This window comes from Erinaceus europaeus, chromosome 18 (genome assembly GCF_950295315.1).
Source record: "Erinaceus europaeus chromosome 18, mEriEur2.1, whole genome shotgun sequence".
NCBI classification, from domain to species: Eukaryota; Metazoa; Chordata; class Mammalia; order Eulipotyphla; family Erinaceidae; genus Erinaceus; species Erinaceus europaeus.
This window is the reverse complement of record NC_080179.1, coordinates 12,860,835-12,885,714: the sequence shown is the minus strand read 5'-3', so window position 1 is coordinate 12,885,714 and position 24,880 is coordinate 12,860,835. Positions and strand designations below refer to the sequence as shown.

The window sequence follows — 24,880 nt, the reverse complement described above, 5'->3', positions numbered from 1 at the left end:
AGGAAAACAAATGAATAGTTGATTTAATCTTCCAAAATTTGTTCCTCTGAAATAAAATCAGTAGCAAAATGTCCAAGTGAGATGAGGGTGTATTTTTCATGAAGTACATACTTTCAATGACTCTGATGCTCTGAGGTTCTGCCACAAAGAAGAGTTTTCCATCCACTGCTTCTTTCTTAGCTGCTGGGGCTGTGGCTGGTTTGTCTAAAAGAAAAAGAAAGTTTATTGCAACTAGTTTAATATTGTAATAAAGAATCCTTTATGTAAAAGTAACTTTAGTTTGATGGTGTTGCAAATTTCATGGTCTCGACTAGCTATCTATGAGAGTTGATTACAGCAGGTAAAACAGTTTCTTGGATATTTATAGCTAGTGTGGCTCTCACACACAGATTGAACTACTGTCATATTAGCATCACCAATTTATATTTCTAGATGTAATTTTATAACATAAAATTCTCCTGGGTTAGAACATCAGTCTACCTTATGCTGCATTATTAGAGCATAGACTTTGGAATGTCAAACCTCTTGAATATGGTGAAAAAGATAGTCAAGAAATATAATGGTCAACTTGGGGTAATTTTACACAATTTGCATGGAAGTACTTTCCATTAAACTAGGTGACATTTCCATCACAGCTGAAAAGCTAGACTGAAAGTAGATATTCTTGATCAAATTCTACTTTTACTTAAATTGCAGTAAGCAAATGAGAATGAACAGTTGGCTTATTGTGAAGAACATTTTCAAGGTGGTGCCTGAGGTAGCAGTACCTTTAATGGTCACTTTTGATTTGGAAGCGTCACTTCCAGCCACATTTGAAGCTTTGCACACATAATCTCCGGACTCTGACTTCATCACATCTTTAACTTCCAGAACAGCAGTTCCATTAGCGTAGCTGAAGCTGCATCTGTCTGAAGGCTTAATTTCCCTGCCAGCCTTCAACCACTGGATCCTGATGGGCTCTGATCCCTGGACATGGCAGCTGAGCTGCAGGAATTCTCCTTCACTCACTGTTACTGGGCTAAGGTGCTTATCAAACACGGGCGGCTTCTTCGGTTCTGCAATTAAAAAGATATTTTTCATGAGGAAAATAAAAAGCAACATAAAGCATCCTGCTCTAGAAAAGAAACAAGTTCTGCCTCTAACAGGTCACAATGGCAGCTATTATGGAATGAAATCACATGCCTAACTGAGTCCTCTCGGAAGGCAATAGTTACTTTTTCTGGCTTTCAAAACAGACAAATGTCTAAAAAAGATGGCAGCACAGATGCCATGTTACCCATACATCACCCGAGCATCTGTGTCCTCATTAAGCTCTGCAAATATTACTCTGGCTCTTACTAGAAACTTCTGTTGCATACAGCATTCTACTGTTTCTTTCAAAACCCCTGTGTAGGCTGCATTTTTTGCCGAACACACACAGAAAGGCTTACTGGGGACATCAGCTCATCTGGTGCAAGTTTTGCTGACTTCTGGGAAAGAAAATCAGCTGTTGAGTAACACGAGTCTACAATATATTTTTAATATACGTCTTAGCGCATTATTATTATTATTATCTTTCTTTATTGGATAGAAACAGTCAGAAATTGATGGAGACAGGCAGAGAGACACCTGTAGCCCTGCCTCACCACTCACAAAGCTTTCCCTCTGCAGGTGGGTACTCGGGACTCCCACCTGGGTTCTTGCGCATTGTAACATGTGCACTCAACCAGGTGCGCCACCATTGGCCCCAGTCTACAAGTTTTTTCTAAAGATAGAGACAGAGAGGGGGGGAGGGGAGGAAGAAAGGAAAGAGTGAGGGAGAGAGTGAGAAAGTATGCATGTGCATGAAAGAGACCACAGCACTGAAGCTTCCTTCAATGTGGCAGGGGCCAGGCTTGAACTTGGGTCATACACACAGCTAAGAGACACACTGTCCATGTAAGCTATTTCGATGGCTCAACTATACATTTTTTTCTCTTTCTTCCTCAGCTCTGATGGTGTTGCAGAGGACTGAACCTGGGACTTGGGAGCTTCAGGCATGAGAATCTCTTTGCATAATCATTATGCTAACTACTCCCACGCCCAACTCTACATTTCCATGTAATTTTCTCTGATGTTCAACTTTAGCTGTTAAATACAGCTATCATAATAATTTAATTCCAATCTGCCCATAGGAATTAGTATTCACAAGCAGTGAAGCAAGTCTGCAGGTGTCTGTCTCTCCCCCCTCTGTCTTCCTCTCCTCTCTCCATTTCTCTTTGTCCTCCCCAACAACAACAGCAATAACAACAATAACAACAACAATGATAAAACAACAAGGGCAACAAAAGGGGACCAAAAAAGCCTCCAGGAGCAGTGGATTCATAGCGCAGGCACCGAGCCCCACTGATAAGCCTGGAGACAAAAAACCAAAAACAACAACAAAAGAAACATGATATGAGGACTGTGGAGATAACTCACCTTTGATGACAATCGAAGATGTACACAGAGCAGAGCCTGCATCATTTGACACTTTGCATGTGTACAAACCAGCATCACCCATGCCCGCCTTCTTGACTTGCAGCAGAAGTGCGTTATTCTTGAACGTAATTTCACAGTTAGAAGTTGGGTGTAGCTCTATATTATTTTTGTACCAAGCAACAGTTATAGGCTGGGAACCAGCCACACGGCCTTCAAGTTTGAAAGAATTCCCTTCTGTCTCTTCTACTGTCTCTGAGAGTTTTTTGGTGAAACTTGGTGGGATGAGCCGCTCTGTAAGAAATCACCGAGGTATGTAAAACAGAATTCAGAGTCAGGACATTCAGATAGAACTTTACAAGGAAAAAGAGGTCATATTATTAGTTAAAGTTAGAGTCGGTTGGGGGTGGGTGGTGGTGCACCTGGTTGAGTGCATGCCCAAGGACTCAGGTGCAAGTCCCCAGTCTCCATCTGTAAGGGGGGGAGCTTCACAAGTGGTGAAGCAGTACAGCAAGTTTCTCTCTCTCCCTCTCGCTCTCTCCCTCTCTGTCTCTCTCACCCTTACCACTCTCAATTATTCTGTCCTATGAAATCAAAGTAATTTTTTAAAAAGAAAATAGCCTTTAAAGATAAATGCTGGTTAACTGAAAAGAGCACATCAGTGTATGCTGTTAAGTACTGGAGTTCCCTGTGAGCAAATATATTTGAGATAACAATATTCTCTCATGTAGATATGAATAATAAGGCTAACTCATGACCACTTTCAGAAATATATTTGTCTTTCAAAAAGAAGGAGATTCATTTTAGGGTAATTTAAGTTATATAAAATTTTAGAGAAATACAGATTTAAAAAATCACTTTTAGAGAAATTGCTTTCCTCTTAAGCACTTCCTATGATTTGTTTAAGAGTGCTATCATAAATTGCATTTGTCTTAGTAAAAACTGCGCTCAGGACAGACCAGAAAATGATGCACATCCCACAATACCTTTTATATCCAGCTGAGCAGTGCAGGAGTCCTTTCCCACTTCATTTACAGCATAGCAGGTATACTGTCCGGAGTCACCCTTGTCAACTTTCAAGATTGTCAGATAGGCACTATTTTCCAGATAACTAATCTGGTAGTTTCCACCACTTCGTATTTCTTTGTTGTCTTTGGCCCAGCTGACCTTTATCGGTTGTGTCCCAGTGACATGGCACTCAAAGCCCGCACTTTCTCCCACTACAACGTCCACTGGGACAAGAGGAATGTCAAAGAAGGGTGGGTTCTTCCCCTCTGAAAGTAGAGCAAGAAGACAAGGTTTTGATTTCCATACTTCGAGTGTGCTAGTTCACAGAAGTGTGATGCTTTCTGTTTGTTTTGGTGTTCCATCATATAAAATAAACTAATTACAGAAACAGAAAGAAATGTAAGAATCCACAAACCTGTGAGAATGAGTTTGGCGTTGGAAGAAGCAGAACCAATAGGATTTGTAGCCGTGCAGGAATACTGGCCTGCAAGGCTCCAGTCTGTTTTAAAAATATTGAGAGTAGCTACATTATCTAAGAATGATGTTTGTACATTTGATCCATCTTTCAATGGCTTGCCATCTTTATACCAAGACACTGAGAGAGGTTCTGACCCAGTGACAGAACACTCAAAAATAACTGGCAATCCAACAGTTTCTTGAACATCTCTCAATTGCCGAGAAAACAATGGTGGAAGTTTTTGCTCTGTAGGAACAGAATGGAAGCAATAAACATTTCTGGACACTAACTTATTCAGAATTTACTTGAAGACAGAAAGAAACATGTAAACTTTTGGAGCACAAATTTCACTCTAGAGGTTGGACAGTGGTAAAGCATTCATATTACTATGTGCAAGGACCTGGGTTCAAGACCCCAGTCCTTTCCTGCAAGAGGGAAACTTGACAAATGGTTAAGCAGTGCTGCAGGTATGTCTGTGTCTGTGTCTGTCTCCTTTCTGTCTTTCCCTTCCCTCTCAATTTCTTTGCTATCTCTATCAAAAACTGAAAAGAAAAAAAGGGCTACCAGAAGCAATGGATTTGTTGCACATGCACTGAGCCTGAGTGGCAACTTTGATGGTGGAAAAAAAAAATCACGCTAAAACCACTTTAAAAAGCGCAAAAAATATGTAAGGGATGAAGCAACAGTTTCCTGCTTTTGAAGATCAACTTCTAAGCAGATCTGCAGGAGTCTATCTTTCTCTCCCCCTGTCTGGCTTCCCCTCCTCTATCAATTTCTCTCTGTCCTATCCAGCAACAACAACAATAATAACAACAACAGTGGGAAAAAAGATGGTCTCCAGGAGCAGTGGATTCATGAAGATCAACTTCTGACAATTTGATTGAGACATTCATGGCATAGTTTTGGGGGGAAAATGTGGTCACTAAATTTTTCAACATTAAATTATAGAGACATGTTCCTTACAAGTAAAGATTAACTTACTAGATTGCTGAGGAGACAGTAGGAGATGATAGGCCACTAAGTTATAAATAGGATTATTTAAGCTAGAAAAATTTCAAATATGTCCAATATTTTTCAAATGAGATACAATTTTTTTTTAACTTTTAAAGTAATGCAATCACCTTGAACAGTAAGGAAAGTTGACGAAGAAACCTCTCCCACGCTGTTTTCAGCTCTGCAGATATATTCTCCACTGTCATTACTACCAACCTGGTTGAAAACCAGTGTAGCAACATTGTTCCTGAAGTGCATTTTGTAGGTATCAGAGGGTCTCAATTTTGTATCTCCTTTATACCAGGATACCCCAATTTCAGGAGTCCCAGCTAGCTGACATTGCAAAGAGGCAGAATCTCCCACAGTCACCTTAACAGGCTCCAGCTGCTTGACAAAATATGGTGGTTCTGTAGCCAAGAGAGATAATCAGTTATGAAGGAGACATGTGAAAATGATTACACGTATATATCCAAAAGTAGGAATGAGCCACCATCACAAACCTAGTATCAGTATTTGGGCTGAACATGAATCTTTGCCAGAAGCATTTTCAATGTAGCAGTTGTACTGTCCTGCATCCTCTACCACACTACTTGGAACTTCCAAGATTGCAGATTTTTCAGTCGTAGTGATACTACACCGCTGAGAAGGAGCTATGTTTATGCCATTTTTCTTCCATGTGACAGAAAAGGGAGGAGTTCCAGTAAACGTGCCCTCCAGGATCAGGGGTTTCCCTTTCTCTATGCTATAATCATTGAGCCTCTTCACAAATTTGGCTGGGGCTAAAATGAAGAAATTGGAAAATGTGAAATCAAACACACAGATACATCTGTTGTTTCCTGTCAAATGATTATAAAAAACGCAGGACAAGTCAAACAAACCTTTGACAGAGAGATGTGTTGTACATGAAGCCTTGCCAGCTTCATTGCTAACAATGCAGGTATATTCTCCAGTCAGTGATGTATCTACATCAAATAATTCCAGTTCAGCAACTGAATCTTCCAAAGACACATTACACCTATCTCCTGGCACAAGCTCACTGCTACCCTTGAACCAGCTGACACTGAAAGGAGGTGTTCCTTTTATGATGCTTGTGAAAGTCACATTGCTTCCAGTTAAGACATCCATGGGATCAGGTTTCTGAACAAAAGATGGTGGCTCTAAACAAACAAACAAACAAACAAACAAGTCAGAATATTTTATACCTTTGAATTCTCTTTGATAGAGACAGAGAGAAGTTGAAAGGGAAGGGGGAGATTGTGAAGGAAAAAAGAAGACAGCTGGAGCACTGCTCCTCCTACTCGTGAATCTCTCCCACCTCAGGTGGAGACAAGGGGCTTGGATCTGGGGAGCCTGTGCATGGCAATGTGTGTGTTCTACCAGGGGGCACCACCACACAGTCCCATTTTTTGAACCTTGACGATGAAAATGCTTAATAAGATATGAAATGCAATTCTGCTTTAGTGTCTTTTACACTGACCTCTCACAGTCAAGGGGGCACTGCATTCATCAGAACCAGCTACGTTAGTAGCTACACACGTGTAGTCACCAGCATCTACTTCTTCCAGCATATTCACAGTTAGAGCACAAGTGTTATCTGTCAGGGTGGTCTGGTATTTCCTTCCACTGCTGATTTCATTTCCTTCATGGAACCAGGAGATAGAAATTGGAGGGGATCCATAGACTTTGCACTCCATTATAACCGAGCAACCAGAGAGACCATTAGTCTCTTTCAGTTTTCTTGTGAATGAGGGAGGAATAATTCGGTCTGAATGTGTTAAAAAAAAAAAAGAGAGAGAAAAGATAGGATATCCGTTATAAAATGATTTAAACAAGTAAGGGATATCAGCTACAACATGATTTAAATAGAGAAGCTCTTGTCTTTTTTGATGCCATATTCCCTAGATTATTTTTAGTTCTTCTGTGAGAATATCAAAAGAATACTCTATGGACTAAAACAATGGAGAGTCTTGAGAGTCAATGAGTCAGATAAGCGAGTAGACTTTTTAGGGATTTTGTTCTTCGCTGTGAATCATATGGTGAGTTATTCCAATATTAAGTAAAACTGGAAGACTTTATCTACTTATTAAGTTTTGCTCCAAATTGGGGGAATTTGTCCCAATAATAACTATTATACGTGTGTGTGTGTGTGTGTGTGTGTGTGTGTGTGTAACTTTTGGACTTGGTTCTCCTCTAACTGTAGATACTTTTGATTTTTCTGATTCAGAGTATGTCAGGTTCATACATATAGATGCCATTTGGGAGCTGTATTTTAATTGCATTGAAATCAAACCCAATCAACCAACCTGAGACTTGAACTGAGGTTGTACAGCTATCTTTGCCAACAGGGTTTTGCACCTCAAAGCTGTACATCCCACTGTCACTGGGCGCCACACTGATAATCTTAAGGCCAGATACTTTGTTGAAGAAGCTGATTTTGTATTTGCTGTCACTTGTGAGTTCTTTCCCATCCTTAAACCATTTAGTGCTGAGTTCAGGCGTGCCCGTGACTGTGCATTCCAAAGTACAGGTATCTCCTGTGGTAACTTTGATGGATTCTGGCTTCTCCACAATTGCTGCAGGCTCTGGAATGAGATATGAAGGACATCCAAAATGTAAAATCAACTAGAAAGACTAAAGGAAACACACACAGTGGTAAGTGTGTGTCTGTATTCACGGTAACACCTCGTTTGTACTTACCGAGAACAGATAGTACGGCAAAGCACTCCTGCATTCCAGCATCATTTTTGATCTGGCAGGTGTATTTTCCAGCATTGGCTGTTTCCACTCTTGAGAACTGTAGGGTTGTAGTATTCTCTGAATGAGAAATCCATATGTTTTCACTTTCCCTGACAATTTCTCCTTTATCTTTGAACCAGACCACTGAAATTGGCTCGGCGCCTTCGATTGTGGCCTGCAGCTGAACTTCTTTCCCAACAATGGTAGACATGTCACTAAGTTTCTCCACAAATCTTGGGGGTGCTGATGAAGAAGAGACAAATCAGGTTTTATAATGTGTGTGACTAACAGTATTTTCCTCAGGTCATGAAGCAAACTAGTGATAATATGTGATTTCCATTCTTTTTAAAAAATAATAATTTATTTATTTTCCCTTTTGTTGCCCTTGTTTTTTTTTTTTTACTGTTATTGTAGTTATTATTGTTGTTACTGATGCCGTCATTGTTGGATAGGACAGAGAGAAATGGAGAGAGGAAGGGAAGAAAGAGAGGAGGAGAGAAAGATAGATACCTGCAGACCTGATTCAGTGCCTGTGAAGCGACTCCCCTGCAGGTGGGGAGATAGGAGCTCGAACTGGGGTCCTTATGCCAGTCCTTGTGCTTCGTGCCATGTGCGCTTAAAGCCCAACCCCTGATTTCCACTCTTATATAAGAGGCTTTTTAGATAAATGAGAACAGGGGCGTATTTGAGTTTACATGAAGCACAAAGGGGAAAACATCTGGTCCCCTCTAGATTCCCAAATACAATAAAAACTTATGGGAAAGTTATGTAAAGGATATTTGGTAAGGTAAGTAGATGGGATTCACACACAAAAAGGACATGGGAAAAGGAAAACAAGAAGAGCTGTCCCATGGTAAAGAGCTGAGTAATGGTTAAGGTCGCACTAGAACATCAAAATTAGAAGTAAAATAGCAAGCAGGAGAAATCAAAGTCAGTCTAACCTTTTAGAGTTATAAAGCCAACACAAGTGTCACTTCCCACATCATTGGTGGCTTTACATTGGTACTCCCCAATATCTGCAGCATCAACGTTAAGGATGTGAATACTTGTGAGGAAGTTCTCAGACATGATCTTGTACTTCTTGCCACTCCTAAGTTCTCTCTTGTCTTTGTGCCAAGAAACTTGGAATGGGGGAGTTCCTTGAAGCTCACACTCAAGGTGGACATCAGCTCCTTTTAGGGTCTCAACAGGATCAGGCTTCTTGTGGAAAACAGGTGGCTCTGAATTTGGAGGGTCATCAAGTTAGGAAAAAGTAGAACGTCTGTTACAAGCATACAGCTGTAAGCATGATTTAGTTTTCCATTGGGGTTTACAAGATCATAAGATCACAAGACCCCACACCCACCATAGAAGTTCTGTATCCTCTCCTCGATGAAATACATATATTCAAAACTAAAGTTATGGGAATGAAGCCTAGATAGCTCTTATAAATGCGTTCAGAGAGTTACAAAACATATGTTCATAGTTTTATGTCTCAATCCAAAGTTAGTGGTAAAATATTTAGAGTAATCTTTAAAAGGTACTTTTTAGTAATAAAGACAAAATACTACAAGTAGCTGCTAAGCATTATGTTTTTCCATCTATAATAAAAGCACAAAACATAATATGGTACCAATTAAAATAATTACATAAAATAATATTAAAAGAAGAGCTGCATATTGGTAGAAATAAGTTTCATTGTGAAGCTAAAAGAAATTAGAGGGGACTGGGTGGTAACACACCCAGTTAAGTGCACATAGTCCTAAGCACAAGGACCCGTGCAAGGATCCAGGCTTGAGTCCTTGGCTCCCCACCTGCAGGAGCACACTTCACAAGTGGCACAGCTGGACTGCAGGTATCTCTTTCTCTCTCCTTCTCTATCTCCCTTTCCTCTCTCTAGTTCTATCTGTCCTATCGAATAAAATGAGGGGGAAAAAAAAAGCATGCCAGGAGCAGTGAATTTGTAGTGCTGGCACCGAGCCCCAGAGATAACCCCAGAGGCAAAATAATAATATAATAATAACAGCAGTAGTTACAGTAATCATAATAAAAAGAGAAGTTAGAGAGGTTTAATTTTATGGTACTTCAATAATCAATGAAAAAGTTAAATATAAGCTATACTTTTTCTTAATCCTTAAAAATGGGGAAGACTTTTATAATGAGCCAAGCTGGGAATTAGAGAACTAGGGAAGGTTACTGTGGAAAACATAAAGGGGAGAGTCAGCTCTGACCTTTCACTTTTAAGGAAGTGCTGCTACTCGCACTGCCCGCGGCATTGCGGGCCTCGCAGGTGTAGTCCCCGCTGTCCTCAACACTGAGGCCGCGCATCTCCAACACAGCCACGGAGTCATGGAAGGACATTCTGAATTTACTGCTCTCTTGAATTTCAGTCTCATCTTTATACCATAAAACTTTGATTTCTGGAGACCCTCCGATTTTACATTCATATCTCGTATACTCATCCTGTTTCACTATTCTTGAAGGTTCTAGCTTCTTAATGAACCTGGGGGCTTCTAAGGAAACAAGAGGGTGAAGACAAGGTAAGTAATAGGCAAAAAACAAACAAACAAACAAAAAAAACGTCATTCAGAATGAAGGGGATGGACTCCCCGGCAAATGGAGAGATGATTAGCTCTGGAAAACAAACTCTGTTAATAAAGTTCAAAGAAAACAGGTGACATCGAAGCAGAAAATAATTCTGAATAGGAATTCAATTACTGTAGGACCCATATAAATGTGTTGCAGAAGAGATGGACAGAAGGACTGGGCCGGGGTGCGCCTGGCTGAGAGGACATATTGCCATGTACAAATACCTGGGTTCTAGCCCTTCCTCTTCACCTGCAAGGGGAGGGGAGACCCACTAGTGGCGAAGCAGGTCTGCAAGTCTCTATCTTTCTCTCTCGCTTCCTATCTCCCCGTCCACTTTTAATTTCCCTCTGTCTCACCAAATAAGAAAATAGAAAAGAATAGCTACTCCCCAAAAAAGGAAGAAAAAAAAAACACATTAATCTTGATCGTGTAATCATCTTTTAACAAAAGAATCATTTTTTAAATATAAGATAAAAAGCAGTTTCTGGAAGTCGGGCGGTAGTGCAGTGGGTTAAGTGCAGATGGCGCAAAGCACAAGGACCGGCATAAGAATCCTGGTTCGAGCCCCCGGCTCCCCACAGGCAGGGGAGTCGCTTCACAGGCGGTGAAGCAGGTCTGCAGGTGTCTGTCTTTCTCTCCCTCCTCTGTCTTCCTCTCCTGTCTCCATTTCTCTTTGTCCTATCCAACAATGACAACACAATATTAACTACAACAATAAAAACAAGGGCAACAAAAGGGAATAAATAAATAATTTTTAAAAAGTAAGAAATAAAAGCAATTTGTTTGTTTATTGGTGGAATCACTCTAAGGCTCACTGGTCTATGAGTTTGACTTAGCTCCTCGATGTGAACCAGTGAAAGGTTACTTCCCAAGACTGTGAAGATACCTGTGTATATATAACCAAAGTAGCAAATTGGATCAAATATCTTAATAGACTTAAAGTCCCTTTTTTCTACAGATCTTAAATAGACATTTCCTAAACTTTGATAATTTCCCTTTAAAGTGAAGAGAACACTACCGTTCTCATTAACTGAAAGAAAAATAAATAAATAAAACCTCAGGCCTAGGGAGATCAAAATTATGAAAAACATATGGGTTGCTAATTCTAATTCTCTTTTAATCGCAATAGATTTACAAACCATCAACCACAAAGCTTTTAAAAATGCTCAAATAGGTTAGATCAGCTGGTCACTGAGACACTGAAGTTTTGACCACAGCAATGCCTATGGTGAGAGTGGAGGGAAGGAAGTTGATACAGTAAATAAGACTCTCTCTGTAGGATCTGATAGTATGGAGCCTTGCTATCTTTAAAAGGAGAAAATCCACTACCTTACTTACTACTAAATAAGTCGAGATAATTTCCTTTCTTTTGTACTAAGGTAATTTCCTTCAAATGCACTTTTTCCCCCTTTTGTAATACTTTGAAAAGTGCTGTTCACTTGCTGTTTAGTCTATTTTTAGTCTAGGAAAATGAACTGGATTCTTGGTTTTAGACTTTTTAAATAAAATATTTAAAAACCTGATCACTGGATTAATTTTGTCATTCTTAATTATGAAACCATGATGATAAGGAAAACATTCAAGCAAACCTTCCTTCTGTAGTTCAAGATATTGGCAGTGTATAAGAGAAAGTGTTACTTTACATGCTGCCTTAAGCAAGTACCTTGTACTCCCAGCTGAGCAAAACAAGAGTCTTTTCCAGCAACGTTACTTGCATAGCAGGTGTACTGCCCTGCATCTCCTTTGCCTACTTTAAGAACTGTCAGAGTGGCAGTATTGTCAACCAAAGTCATCTTGTAGTTGCCTCCAGGGCGAATCTCTCGGTTATCTTTGGCCCAAGTGACTTTGATAGGTGCGGTTCCAGTAACATGACATTTAAAAGACCCACTTTCTCCAAGAGCAAGATCAACTGATACAGGTTTTAGATCAAAGAACGGAGGCACTTCATGTTCTGAAAAGGATGAAAACCAACATGGTGACTTCAGTTCTCCTGGTCTCAAGACTTGGAGCAGATATTAAACGGCCTCTATTCTTCCAGTGGCCAAGAGCAATGGAGTTGCTTGCTGATGAAGAGGGTAGCGTGACAAGCTACTCACCTGAGAGGATGAGCTTGGCACTAGATGAAGCAGTCCCAAGAGGATTAGAAGCTGAACAGTTGTACTGACCAACGTGACTCTGGTCAGTTTGCAAAATCTGAAGAGTGGCTACATTGTGAACAAAAGATGTTTGCAAATTGGGTTCATCTTTCAAAAGAACCCCATCCTTGTACCAAGATACTTGGAGAGGTTCTGAGCCATTGATGCGGCATTCAAATGCAACTGGGAACCCAAGAGTCTCATGAACATCCTTCAGTTTTCTTGCAAAGGAAGGTGGAAGTTTGCGCTCTGTAAAGAAGTCATAGATAATCTCTTTACTAGAGGCCACACCCATAACATATTTCACTCCATTAAAATGTTGATGTGGTAAGGAAAGTGAAATATGTCAACACACAACAAGACTTGCTAAGTAAAAGCATCATCACCTTTGATTACAAGCACAGCTGAAGACGCGACTGCCCCCACACAATTTTCTGCCTTGCATGTATATTCCCCCACATCACTAGGATCCACTTTATTGATCACTAAGGAAGCAATGTTGTTTCTGAACTGCATTTTATATGCTGGAGCCGATCGTAGTTTTGTGTGTTCTTTATACCAGGAAACTTTAATTTCTGGAGTTCCATCTACTTTACACTGCAAAGTGATAGGTTCTCCGATGGCTGCTTCCACATGCTCCAGAGGTTGAATAAAATACGGTGGTTCTGAAGTAGAGAATGTAGATTAATCCATCATTCTAATTAAAAGAGGTTTATATTTGAAAGAAAGGAAGAAAGAAAGAAAGAAAAGGCAACAAGGAAGAGATAACTGTGAACACACCTAAGACTGACACCAGAGAGTCACAAATATCTTGACCAGCTTCATTTTCTATCAGACAACTGTACTGTGCATAGTCTTCTACTGTGCTATCAAGAATTTCCAGTATTGTAGATTTTTCTGTTGTGGTAATACTGCAATTCTGAGACTGTGAAAGAGCATACTCATTCTTTATCCAGATGACAGAGATGGGTGGTGTGCCGGTATAAGTGGCCTCAAGAACTATCGGGCTTCCTGTCTCCACACTACAGTCAGTCAATCTTTTCACAAAAGTGGCTGGTTCTGCAAGGAGATAACACGAGGGTAAAATTGGTATCTACAAGTGAAGACAGAAAAAAAAGAGGGGAAGATACACTTGAGAAAAAGAGCAAACCTTTGACAAAAAGGTGTGTTGTACAGGAAGCACTGCCGGCATCATTAGTGACAAGGCAAGAGTAGTCTCCACTCTGGAATGGCTCTAGCTCAAACAACTCCAACTCTGTGACAAAATCTTCCAGAGAGATGGCGCACGACTCCCCTGAAACCAGTTCCCTGCTGCCTTTGAACCATTTCACGTTGAAAGGAGGGGTGCCTCTAATAACACAGGTGAATGTGAGACTCACTCCAGGTAAAACTTCCACAGAATCAGGAATTTGTTCAAAAGATGGCGGTTCTAGATACGGGGTGGAGGAAAAATGAAACAGAAGAAATCACTGTGAGAAGTGCTGTCACCACATGAAGAAAAAGGCACTAAGGCTGAAAATTGCTGTATATTGAAAACAATATACAGAAATGCTATGCAAGCAGGCTCTGAGTCACACAGGAAGGATATCAGAGGAGCCGCTGCCGTGTGACTCGTGAACACTGACCTTGTACAGTCAGGGCAGCTGAGCATTCCTCAGAACCGGCCAAGTTGGCAGCTACACATGTGTATGTGCCTGTGTCAGAGGGCTCTAGTCCGCTCAGATTCAAAGTGCAGACATTTTCAGAAAAGCTGGAATGACATTTAGGCCCACTGACAATCTCATTTCCATCCTGAAACCAGCCAACTGAAATGGGGGCTGAACCAGAGACTCTGCATTCCAAAACCACTGAAGCCCCCAAGACGGCATTTGTGTCTTTCAGCTTTCGAACGAAGGAAGGAGGCACAATTCGATCTACGTGGAGAAGGACAGTTGTTCATTTCAAGGAAGTTCTGCAGTTTATTTATTTTTTTTCTGGAAAAATGACAGATTCATAAAATCTCCTACAACTTACCCGAAATGTGGACAGATACAGTGCAGTTACTTTTACCAACGTTGTTCCTCACTTCAAAGCTATATAATCCTTTGTCACTCATTTCTGCAGAAGGGATTTTAAGCGAAGCCACTTTGTTGATGAATGTGATGTGATGTTTGCTATCTGCAGATAATTCTCTTCCGTCTTTGAACCACTTGGCTGAAAGTTCCGGTGTTCCAGTCACTACACATTCTAGTGCAAAGGCATTTCCAGTAGTGACAGTCATAGGCTCTGGCTTCTCTATGATTCTAGCTGGTTCTAAAGAAGGATACATCATATTGAAAATAATGTGAGATCCAAACAAATAATACATATATTTATGTATATATACACACATGTATATATCAGAACTTGATTATAATACTGGTTAAAATATTTGCATACAGTGACTATAGACCATATATATATTCTTTTCCAAAGTTGTACTTTTCCACTAACCTAATACAGTCAAGACTGCTGAACATTCTCTCATTCCAGCATCATTTTTGATCTGGCAGACATATTTTCCAGAATCAGATGCTTCTGGGCTTCCAAGTTGAAGTGTTGCGATGTTATCAATAAATGAAATCCTAGTGTTTTCACTCTCTCGGATGACTTCACCTTTATCTTTCAACCACACAACAGAAATTGGCTGGAAGCCGTCCACTACAGCCTGTAGTTCAACAGCATCTCCAACGAGGGTTGATGTGTCACTTAATTTTTTCACAAATCGTGGAGGTTCTAATGAAAGAAATGTGTGGTCAAAGGAAAAAATGAGAGTCACAGTCACATAAAATATGTTTCAAGTTAAAACTAAATAAGGGGAAAAAAAAAACTAAAACTAAAGGGACTCTATTTGTGTGTCCATGTATACAAACCTTTGAACTTGACGGTGCACAAACACGTGTCACTTCCCACTTCATTGGTAGCTTTGCAGTGATATTCACCTACATCAGAGGCTTCCAGATTAAGGATATGAAGACTAGTATCAAAATTTTTCGAAGTTATTTTAAATTTCTTGCTACTTCGAACTTGTTTTCGGTCCTTAACCCACACTACTTCAAATGGGGGTGTTCCCGAAATTTCACACTGGAAGATGACATCAGAGCCCTTAAGGGCTCCTACTGGAGAAGGTTTCTGTGTGAAAACAGGAGGCGCTACCATAGGAAAAGAGAACATAAATAATAAGAAAATTTTATTTGGAAAATTATATATTTAGCATCTATAATTATTTATTATTGTTTATTATTATTACTTTCTTCCAGGGCTATCACTGGGGTTTGATGCTGGCATTATGAATCCATGGCTCCTGGTGGCCATTTTTTCTTCTATTTTCTTTTCTTTTCTTTTCTTTCCCTTTCTCTTCTTTTATTTCTTCTTTCTTTCTCTCTTTTTTTCTTTTTTGTTTGACAGGACAGACAGAAATTGAGAGGGAAGTGTAGGTAGAGAGGGAAAGAGAAAAATAGACACCTGTAGACCTGCTTCACCTGCTTACACATGGTGCTATGTGCACTTAACGGAGTGCACACACTGCCCGGCCTCAATAACTTTTTAAAAGAAATATTTATCTGATGAGAGAAAGGCCAGAAAGCATATGCAGTTCAGGGGTTAGAATAGGGGCCTCACACATTCTACCTGTAAGGCTGTGGTTTCAGCATCCAAAATTATTTAAATAACAAGTGAAACCATTTAACAGTTTGCAGACTTAAGAAATTATTTCATACAAGTAGTTTAATAGTTAAAAGCAATTACCACTGATTAAGGTTTTCTTTTTAACTCTTACCATTAACTAGCTTTTTTCATATAAGAACTCGTAACATTGCTGCAAAGACTCCAGTGAAAGAAAGAATCTTAGTGTATCTAACCTTTAACAGTCAGTGCTGTGCTGCAGCTGGCATCACCAACTCCATTATGAGCTTCACAGATATAGTCCCCACTGTCCTCTGTGCTGGCTTCATTGATGGTCAGCAATGCCACAGAATTAACAAATGACATGCTGTATTTCCAACTTTCATGAAGTTCACTGTCATTTCGGAACCACAAGACTTTAATTTCTGGAGAACCACTTATTTCGCATTCCAGTTGGATGGGTTCTCCCTGCTTTGCTACTTTTGAAGCGTCTAATTTCTTAACAAACTTTGGAGGTTCTAGTAAATCAAAGGAAAAACAGCTTATGTTTATAGCTGAAGATCCTATCAGTACAGTTTAAGCTGGCTTATTGTGAAGAATAAATGATCTGGTAAAACAAGCTATTTTTTAAAATCTAAATTGAACTTTTGATGTTTAAATAAACAAATTACTAAACATTCTCTAGTTTCAATATGAAACATAAGTTAACCTATTATAGATGTACTTATTCGAAATTTAGAAATAGCAAGCCAAAACAGCACATGACAGGAAAGAACAGACAAGTGAATGGAGCGTTCAAACAACATTTAACAAATTTCATTTAAATGCCACATTGGCAGGATAACATTTAGAGATACACTAATTTATTGAACAACATAAAAAGAAATATACTGTTAGTGTTGCCTCTAGATTTTATATGCAATTCTAACATGATGCAGTTAGTTTATCCCAGACATTTAAAAACTAAATACATTTAGAAGACAGTCACACAAATGTGGGGAAAGAGCAAATAGTTTTAAATGCCACGTCGTGATGGATACCTTTTACACTGAGTTGAGCTGAACACATGTCTTTGCCAACGTCATTGGTTGCTTGGCAAGTATATTGGCCAGAGTCTCCTTTGCCCACTTTAAGAATTCTCAAATGGGGAGTGTTTCCCACACAGGTGATTGTGTAGTTTCCTCCAGGACGGATCTCCTTGTTATCTTTTGACCAAGTGATTCTCATTGGTTGAGCCCCAGTAACATGACATTCAAAGTCAGCACTTTCACCAGCAATAACATCTATAGACACAGGCTTGATGTCAAAGAAAGGGGATTTCTTAGGTTCTGGAAGATCAGAAGAAAAGGCAATGTTTTTTTTTTGTTTCCTTTTTAAAAACTGATCATTTATACTTGATAATGAGTAAGCAGTCATCATGTCAGTGGGAAAGATGAACATGGGAACAAACCTCTTGCTGTTAGTCGAGCACTAGAAGATGCTGTTCCAAGTGGATTAGAAGCAGAGCATGAGTACTGACCAGAGTGACTCAGGTCAGTTTGCAGAATTTTTAAAGTTGCCACATTATCTACAAATGATGTCTGTAGGTTTTCATCATCTCTTAAAAGTACCCCATCTCTGTACCAGCACACTTGGATGGGTGCAGAACCATTTAACCGACAAGTGAGTGTAACTGGTAGTCCAACTGTTTGCTCAATGTCCTTCAATTGTCTTGCAAAAGAAGGTGGGAGTTGTTGCTCTGTAAGAAGACAAGCAATACTTGAGGCACTAGTAGTTGAGACAAAATATTTCTCATAAAGTTTTTTTTTAAAAAATAAGGTAAGAGACAAAGAAATTTCTTAATTTTTAAACCATCACCTTGAATCCTGAAGATAGTCTTAGAAGAAGCAGTGCCTATGCTATTTTCTGCCGTACACGTATACTCTCCACTGTCATTAATATTCACTTTATTAAAAACAAGTGTGGCTACATTGTTTGTAAAGTAGGTTCTGTATTCAGGAGTTGACCGTAACTTGGTGTCTCCTTTGTACCAAGACACTGTAATTTCTGGTGTCCCAGCTACTTGACATTGTAAAGAAACCGAATCTCCAACAGATGCTTCCAGAGGCTCCAGTTCAGTAACAAAATAAGGTGGTTCTAAAGAAGAAAGGCATTACAGGAATTACAGAAAACCAAACAAGCCAGACTTGATGTAAGACAAATACCACTTGACAGAGACTAAAATAACACACCTAGTGTAGATACCAGAGCTTCACAAACATCCCTTCCTGCCTCATTTTCGATCTCACAGGAATAGTGTCCTGCATCTGTTTTTGTGCTATTCAGAACTTCCAGGATGCACGATTTCTCTGTTGTGACTAGGTTGCATTTCTCAGATGGAGCTACGGTAACACCATCTTTTCTCCAGGTTACTGAAATTGGAAGTGTTCCAGCATAGGTGCTTTCCAGAACGAAGGACTCTCCCGGCTCAACAGAGTGATCACTTAATTTCTTCACAAATACAGCCGGTTCTGGTGAGTGACAAAAAAAGTGGCAGTTAGCAGCCATGAAAATATAAGGATGTCAATAATAGAAAGCAAGAGGAGAAAGTGCACTTTGAGCAAACCTTTTACAAAGAGGTGAGTAGTGCAAGATGTTTGACCAGCATTGTTAGAAACCACACAGGTATATTCCCCACTCTGAGATATATCGACATTAAATAATTCCAGTTCTGCCACAGTGTCTTCAAAATAGATGTTACACTTGTCTCCTTTCATCAGTTCTCTGGCACCTCTGAACCAGCTGACTTTGAATGGAGGGGTTCCTCTAATAACACTTGTGAAAGTGATATTTTTGCCTGGAATTACTTCCAATGGCTCAGGCTCCTTCACAAAAGAAGGTGATTCTACATAGACATGGAAGACAATGAAAAGATGCGGTGAATTTTGGATTTAGTTGCAATTTTGAATTAAAAAAAAAGACTACTTTTGAAGCATGTCCATCTGCATATGCACCCAAAGAAGAATTTCCAAGGACAGGTTTGCGTGTGTAACACTGACCTTGTACAGTCAACATCGCACGGCATTCATCAGACCCAGCAACATTAGCAGCCACACATGTGTAATGGCCCGTATCTGATGAGTCCAGAGAATTCAGCTGTAATGTGCAGACATTATCTGAAAATGTGGTTTGGTACTTTGCTCCACTGACAACCTTAGTTTTCTCATGAAACCAAGCAACTGATATAGGTGATGATCCGGCTACTTTGCACTCCAAGATGCAAGAAGTTCCCAGAATCCCACAAGTATCTTTCAGTCTTCGTGTGAAAGAGGGAGGAACCATCCGGTCTGCGTGAGAAAAGGCAAAAACTTGTCATCGTTTGAGGGTATTGGAAAGACTTGAGGAAAGAAAGACTGTGAAAGGAATGCACTGAAGTAACGAGAGCGAAGCGTGAGAACTGACCTGAAACGTCAACCATGGCGGTGCAGCTGCTTTTCCCAACATTATTTTGAACCTGGAAAGTGTATGTGCCTGCATCCTGTTTTTCAACAGACAGAATCTTTAAGGAAGATATTTTGTTGTAGAAGCTAAATTTGTGTTTTTGGCTGCTGGTCAACAGCTTTCCATCCTTGTACCACTCAACTGAGAGCTCAGGAGTGCCAGCCACCTTACACTCCAGAGTACAGGTTTCTCCTACAGTCACTGTCATTGGTCCTGCCTTCTCAACAATGACTGCGGGCTCTGGAAGAAAATGTAACAGGCACCTGTCAGAATCTGTGCCATTACTATGTCTTTATTCTCAAATTTGCTAACATCACTTCTTCTAAATAATAGGGCTCCCTAGATTTTTAAAAATGTGAGTTCATTAGGGGGCCAGGTGGTGGCGCACCTGGTTAAGTGCTCACATCACAGTGCACAAGGACCCAGGTTCAAGTCCCTGGTCCCCACCTGCAGGGGGAAAGCTTCACGAGTGGTAAAGCAGGGCTGCAGGTGTCTCTCTGTCTCTCTCCCTCTCTATCTCCCCCTTCCCTCTCAATGTCTCTCTGTCTCTATCCAATAATAAATAAATAAAAAAAAATGTGAGTTCATAATTACTTGTCATCAAGTCAAATGAGCCATTGCTAGGAAATCTATGTGGATGTAGCTGAATTCTAAAATATATGTCTATTACTTTAAATGTACATTAAATAATGGATATCAATTTATATTTCACCTTCTACTTAAAGGGAAGGCTACATATCATTATGAAATAACTCAGCACTTTTGTTTTACTTTAAGGTATTAAGTTGTGGTTACTTGAAAGTTGTACAAAAATACACTGGATTAAAATTTGGTATGCCCATAGATGAAAGTACAAGTTGCTCCTACTTAACAGTAATATTTATGTCAACTTTAACAGCTAGGACTTTTGTAGAAAAAATTCTTTGTAGTATATACTGAATTTCTAACTCCCTCCCACACTTAAACTAAATCTAGTTATGATACTATCTGCTAATCCATCAAGAAAATTGGCAAATAGCTAAAACTGATGGCTGATTTTTGTTGGGATCATAGCCATAGAAAGAGAACATAAAATATTACTAAGGTCATTTTAACATTTCAAATAGATGAGGACCAGTATGGTTCTAGAAGAAATTCAAAAAGGATTCTACCAGTAACTCAGTAACTCAGCTCAACTCATTATCAGGGGACTATAACAGCTATGACAGTATACTGTACCGACCTAAAACAGTCAGTGTGGCCATGTTTTCCCTCATTCCACCATCATTCTTGATTTGGCAGATATATTTCCCAGCATTAGCTGGTTCTGCTTTTGTAAACTGCAGAGTTGCAACATTTTCCACAAATGTGATTCTTATGTTTTCACTTTCTCTAATCACTTCTTCCTTTTCTTTCAGCCACTGGACAGAAATAGGCTGGGGGCCTTCTATGGATGCTTGTAACTCAGCAGGCTCTCCAGCTACAACTGTGAGGTTGTTCAGTTTGGAGACAAATCTAGGTGGTTCTGAACAGGGGAAGATAGAGGGAAGTTATTGAAGAGATTATCCAGATAAAGGAAGAGAGGGGGAAAGGTATTTTGCACATTCCTGCTATGTCTTCCACATGCAGGAAACAGGCTTACCTTTTAATTTTACAGTACAAATGCATGTATCACTTCCTACTTCATTTTGGGCTTTGCAGTGGTATTCACCCATGTCTGAAGTTTCTACATTGAGGATGTGAATACTTGCATGGAAGTTTTTGGATGTAATCTTGTATTTCTTGCTACTTCGGAGTTGACGCTTGTCTTTGTACCATACCACCTCAAATGGTGGTGTTCCCAAAAGTTCACATTCAAGACTAACTTCAGTGTTTCTAAGGGTCTCTACTACAGTAGGGAAGCTGCTAAAAACAGGTGGTTCTGTAAAAAACAAGAATTTCTCATCAATTGGGCTATTTAATTTCTTAGAAAGAGAAACAAAAATTGTCTTTAAATTTGAAGAGTCATTAGGGAGTGAGTTGTGTCTAGACATATCACTTCAGTGTTGAGTAATAGCTTCAGAGAGCAGACTAGCATTTATAAAATCAATTAATGTCATGGATACAGAATTCAGATGAGACCCTAGACATCCTCACTGAGCAGCTCAACATGCAGTGGACTATATTATTTTAGGCTCTTTTAAAAATAGATGCAAAATTATTTTCAAAGAAAGCACTGAAACAATTAAGAAGCTGACAGAGAAGTCAGCTGGGAGAGCACAGAACTTGCAAGCTTGAGTGTTTTGGTTTGGTCCTTAGCAGCACATGTATGGGAGTTGTAATTGTGCTTCTCTTCTTATGTGAAGCTCTCTCTACTGCACATATTATAAAGAAAATAACTCCTGGGTTGGTGAAGCAACTCATTAGGACAGTGCCCTGCTTTGCTGTGTGCCCACCAAGGTTCAAGCCCACCCTCCACTGTATTGAAGGAAGCACTCGTGTTGTGGTTTATCCTGCTCTTTCTACCTCTCTGATTCTGTGTCTCTATATTAAAAAAAAATTCTTTAAAACCATGAAAAATAAAATACATAAATTAATTAAAATGGTTTGCATGAGGCATAGAATCCTCACTTATGGGGTATGGAAATCATCAAAATATTTGCCATCTAAGTCCTCCAGTTCAACAAATGGTTGTTACACGAATTACTCACAAAACAGACTGGGGAGTTTGATGAGACTATTAGAATATAACAGCAGGAAGTACTCATGTTACGAACTGAGGTATATACGGTTACAATTTAAAAATAGAGCAACTGATTTCTGAAAGATAAAAATATACATATTTGGTCTGTTCTAAATGTAAATCTTATTTGATTGTAACCTGTATATGTAGAGCAAATCCTCCTTATTAGTGGCCATGATTATAGTGGGGATAATGATGTCAACTGATGAAAGCAAAATCATTTTAAATGCCTATTTTGTTTTGTGCATGTATTTGAGACATAAGACTTGAAATTCTTGGACAAATGTATTGAGATAATCAGAATTAGGACACAGGTATGACAAGAAAATTTTTTTCATAATGAATAGCTACATATGAGCAAAGCTTAAGAGGAGTTAACATCTGCAAAGGGAAATAAAAGTAGCTAGGAAAATACAGTTTGATTCCAGGTTTAAGTTAGAATGACAACCAAAGAATGAAGAGGTATACTACCCAGGGGTGAAGAAGTTAGTTTTAAGTAAGGACAAGTTAGTTTCAAGTAAGAGGAAAGAGATTTCTACCTTTCACTATGACCTTTGTACTGCAGCTTGTGCTGCCGGCAGGATTGTGAGCCTCACAAATGAAATCCCCACTGTCTTCAGCACTGGGATTGTTTATCTGAATGACAGCAACCGAGTCAATGAAAGTCATTCTGTATTTATCACTGGCTGGTAGTTCATGTTCATTTCTGTACCACACAACTTTGATTTCTGGTGATCCAGTTATCTTGCATTCGAGTCGTGCAGAGTCACCTGCTTTCACTATTTTGGATGCTTCTAATTTCTTTACAAACTTTGGTGGTTCTAGAGAGTGAAGGAAAGAGATGATTATAAGGGAAAGATAAAACAAGTAACAAACAGTTAAGTTAGATCATATGTTGGAAACAGAACAACATGAACAATGCCTGGAAAATACAGTGTACTGTGTTAGAAGGAAGGGTACTTAATTGAACAAATGCACTGGCACAAATTACAGAAAGGACAGGAGACATGGGTAAGACAGAAACATAACACAATCAAAGTCGCACCCACCTGTTACAAGCAACACTGTAGTACAAAAGTCACTACCAACATCATTGGTAACGTGGCAAGTATACTGTCCAGTCTTGGAAGCGTCCACTGAGTAGAGATTTAAGAAGCTAGTTGACCCTTCCAACCCAATGAAACATTTAGGCCCAGAGGCAAGTTCTATATCATCTTTAAACCATTTGATTTTAAATGGTTGTGTTCCTTTGAGTACTGCTTTAAATTCCACTGTAGAATCAGGTACGGCTTGCTGTCGTTCTGGCTTCACTAGGAAACTTGGGGGCTCTATGGATTGTAAGAAAACATACTTAATTAAATTTCTTGTAGTTGAGCCTTTTGGACAGGTGTGTGGACATGTAAGAAACGTTACTGGAAAGAGGGAATGATGAAATGTTTTTAAAAGTCAGTGGATTTACATTTAAAGAAATGTAACATTTGAGACTTAAGCTTTAATGGATACAAAGGAAAGAGTGATATATTTAAAAAGCATTTACAGGATGAATCAAGAAGAGGTAAAGAGAGATTCTAACCTTTTACAGTTAAGATGCCACTGCACGCATCATCCCCTGCTACATTTGACACTTTGCATGTGTAATTAGCAGTATCTTCTAACTCTAGATTGTTGACCTCCAACGATACAGTGTTTTCATGACACACAAGTCTGTATTTTGCACTTGTAGATATTTCTTTGCCATCTTTAAACCAATGGGCACTAATAGGAAGTGACCCGGAAACTTTGCACTCCATGTGAATAGAAGATCCAAGAACTTTATCCATTTTGGTTAATTTTTTGGTGAACGATGGAGGAATATTTTGATCTGTCCAATGAAAGCAGCGAAACACATCTGTTAATATGTGGTCATTTGTTTACAAAGGGCATAATATCAGCAACAAAAGCTGACAGAGGTCAAGATACAAACCGAGTACTCTGAGGTAGGCATCACAGCTACTGCTCCCAAAGTCATTTTCCACTTTGAAAGTATATTGCCCACTGTCTTGCTTCATTACAGACTGAATCCTAAAACTGGCCACATTGTTTTCAAAGCTCATGGAGAAATATCTACTGGGAACAATCTGTTTCCCATCTTTAAGCCACTTCATTCTGAGTTCTGGTGTTCCAGCCACCACACACTCTAAGGTCACTGGGTCTTTTTCGGTAACATCAACAGATTTGGCTTTCTCTAGGATCTGAGCAGGCTCTGTAGTAAGAATCAAAATGTGGATGAGTTGCATTGAAAATTCCACTAGAAATAACCTGTGTTTATGATGTTGTCTCCATAGGGAATAGCCTACAAACCTTGTACTAGAAGGAAAGCATAACATCTTTCAACTCCTGACTCATTCTTGGCTTGACATGTGTACCTCCCACTGTGTCCATTATCCACAGCTCTGATTTGAAGGGTGGCTACATTGTCCACAAAGGAGATGTGCACGTTATCATCCTCATCAAGAATCTGATCATCCTTTAGCCAAGTTACAGAAATGGGTGGGGAGCCTGTGATGGTACTCTGGAAGGTGGCAGAACTTTTTAAAACAGTAGTGACATTTTCAATCTTCTTAGTGAACAATGGTGGTTCTGTGATTAGATGAGGTTGAGAAGAAAAAAAAAAGGAAGCAGACTTTAACTCCAACCCACAATGGTGACATTAAAGAGAATTACAGAATGTTGATTTGGCAGCCT

General features: G+C 39.5%; 1 protein-coding gene across 1 annotated transcript in view; it reads right to left on the bottom strand.

The window, feature by feature from the left end:
* TTN (titin) overlaps window positions 1-24,880 on the bottom strand; it is a 332,848-nt gene that overhangs the window by 214,677 nt on the left and 93,291 nt on the right. Inside the window, exons 63-99 of the mRNA XM_060177642.1 lie at window positions 24,497-24,775; window positions 24,120-24,398; window positions 23,730-24,017; window positions 23,206-23,484; window positions 22,696-22,977; window positions 21,077-21,355; window positions 20,678-20,959; window positions 19,417-19,695; window positions 19,014-19,301; window positions 18,581-18,859; window positions 18,207-18,485; window positions 17,833-18,111; window positions 17,426-17,713; window positions 17,016-17,303; window positions 16,212-16,493; window positions 15,225-15,503; window positions 14,806-15,087; window positions 14,347-14,625; window positions 13,959-14,246; window positions 13,484-13,762; window positions 13,114-13,392; window positions 12,720-12,998; window positions 12,295-12,582; window positions 11,862-12,149; window positions 9,841-10,122; window positions 8,572-8,850; window positions 7,592-7,873; window positions 7,198-7,476; window positions 6,372-6,659; window positions 5,773-6,051; window positions 5,395-5,673; window positions 5,023-5,301; window positions 3,860-4,147; window positions 3,423-3,710; window positions 2,440-2,730; window positions 768-1,055; window positions 112-204 (exon numbers count right to left, since the gene is read on the bottom strand). Of these exons, the coding sequence (XP_060033625.1) occupies window positions 112-204; window positions 768-1,055; window positions 2,440-2,730; window positions 3,423-3,710; window positions 3,860-4,147; window positions 5,023-5,301; window positions 5,395-5,673; window positions 5,773-6,051; window positions 6,372-6,659; window positions 7,198-7,476; window positions 7,592-7,873; window positions 8,572-8,850; window positions 9,841-10,122; window positions 11,862-12,149; window positions 12,295-12,582; window positions 12,720-12,998; window positions 13,114-13,392; window positions 13,484-13,762; window positions 13,959-14,246; window positions 14,347-14,625; window positions 14,806-15,087; window positions 15,225-15,503; window positions 16,212-16,493; window positions 17,016-17,303; window positions 17,426-17,713; window positions 17,833-18,111; window positions 18,207-18,485; window positions 18,581-18,859; window positions 19,014-19,301; window positions 19,417-19,695; window positions 20,678-20,959; window positions 21,077-21,355; window positions 22,696-22,977; window positions 23,206-23,484; window positions 23,730-24,017; window positions 24,120-24,398; window positions 24,497-24,775 (10,266 nt within the window). The remainder of the gene's footprint in view (window positions 1-111; window positions 205-767; window positions 1,056-2,439; window positions 2,731-3,422; window positions 3,711-3,859; window positions 4,148-5,022; window positions 5,302-5,394; window positions 5,674-5,772; window positions 6,052-6,371; window positions 6,660-7,197; window positions 7,477-7,591; window positions 7,874-8,571; window positions 8,851-9,840; window positions 10,123-11,861; window positions 12,150-12,294; window positions 12,583-12,719; window positions 12,999-13,113; window positions 13,393-13,483; window positions 13,763-13,958; window positions 14,247-14,346; window positions 14,626-14,805; window positions 15,088-15,224; window positions 15,504-16,211; window positions 16,494-17,015; window positions 17,304-17,425; window positions 17,714-17,832; window positions 18,112-18,206; window positions 18,486-18,580; window positions 18,860-19,013; window positions 19,302-19,416; window positions 19,696-20,677; window positions 20,960-21,076; window positions 21,356-22,695; window positions 22,978-23,205; window positions 23,485-23,729; window positions 24,018-24,119; window positions 24,399-24,496; window positions 24,776-24,880) is intronic.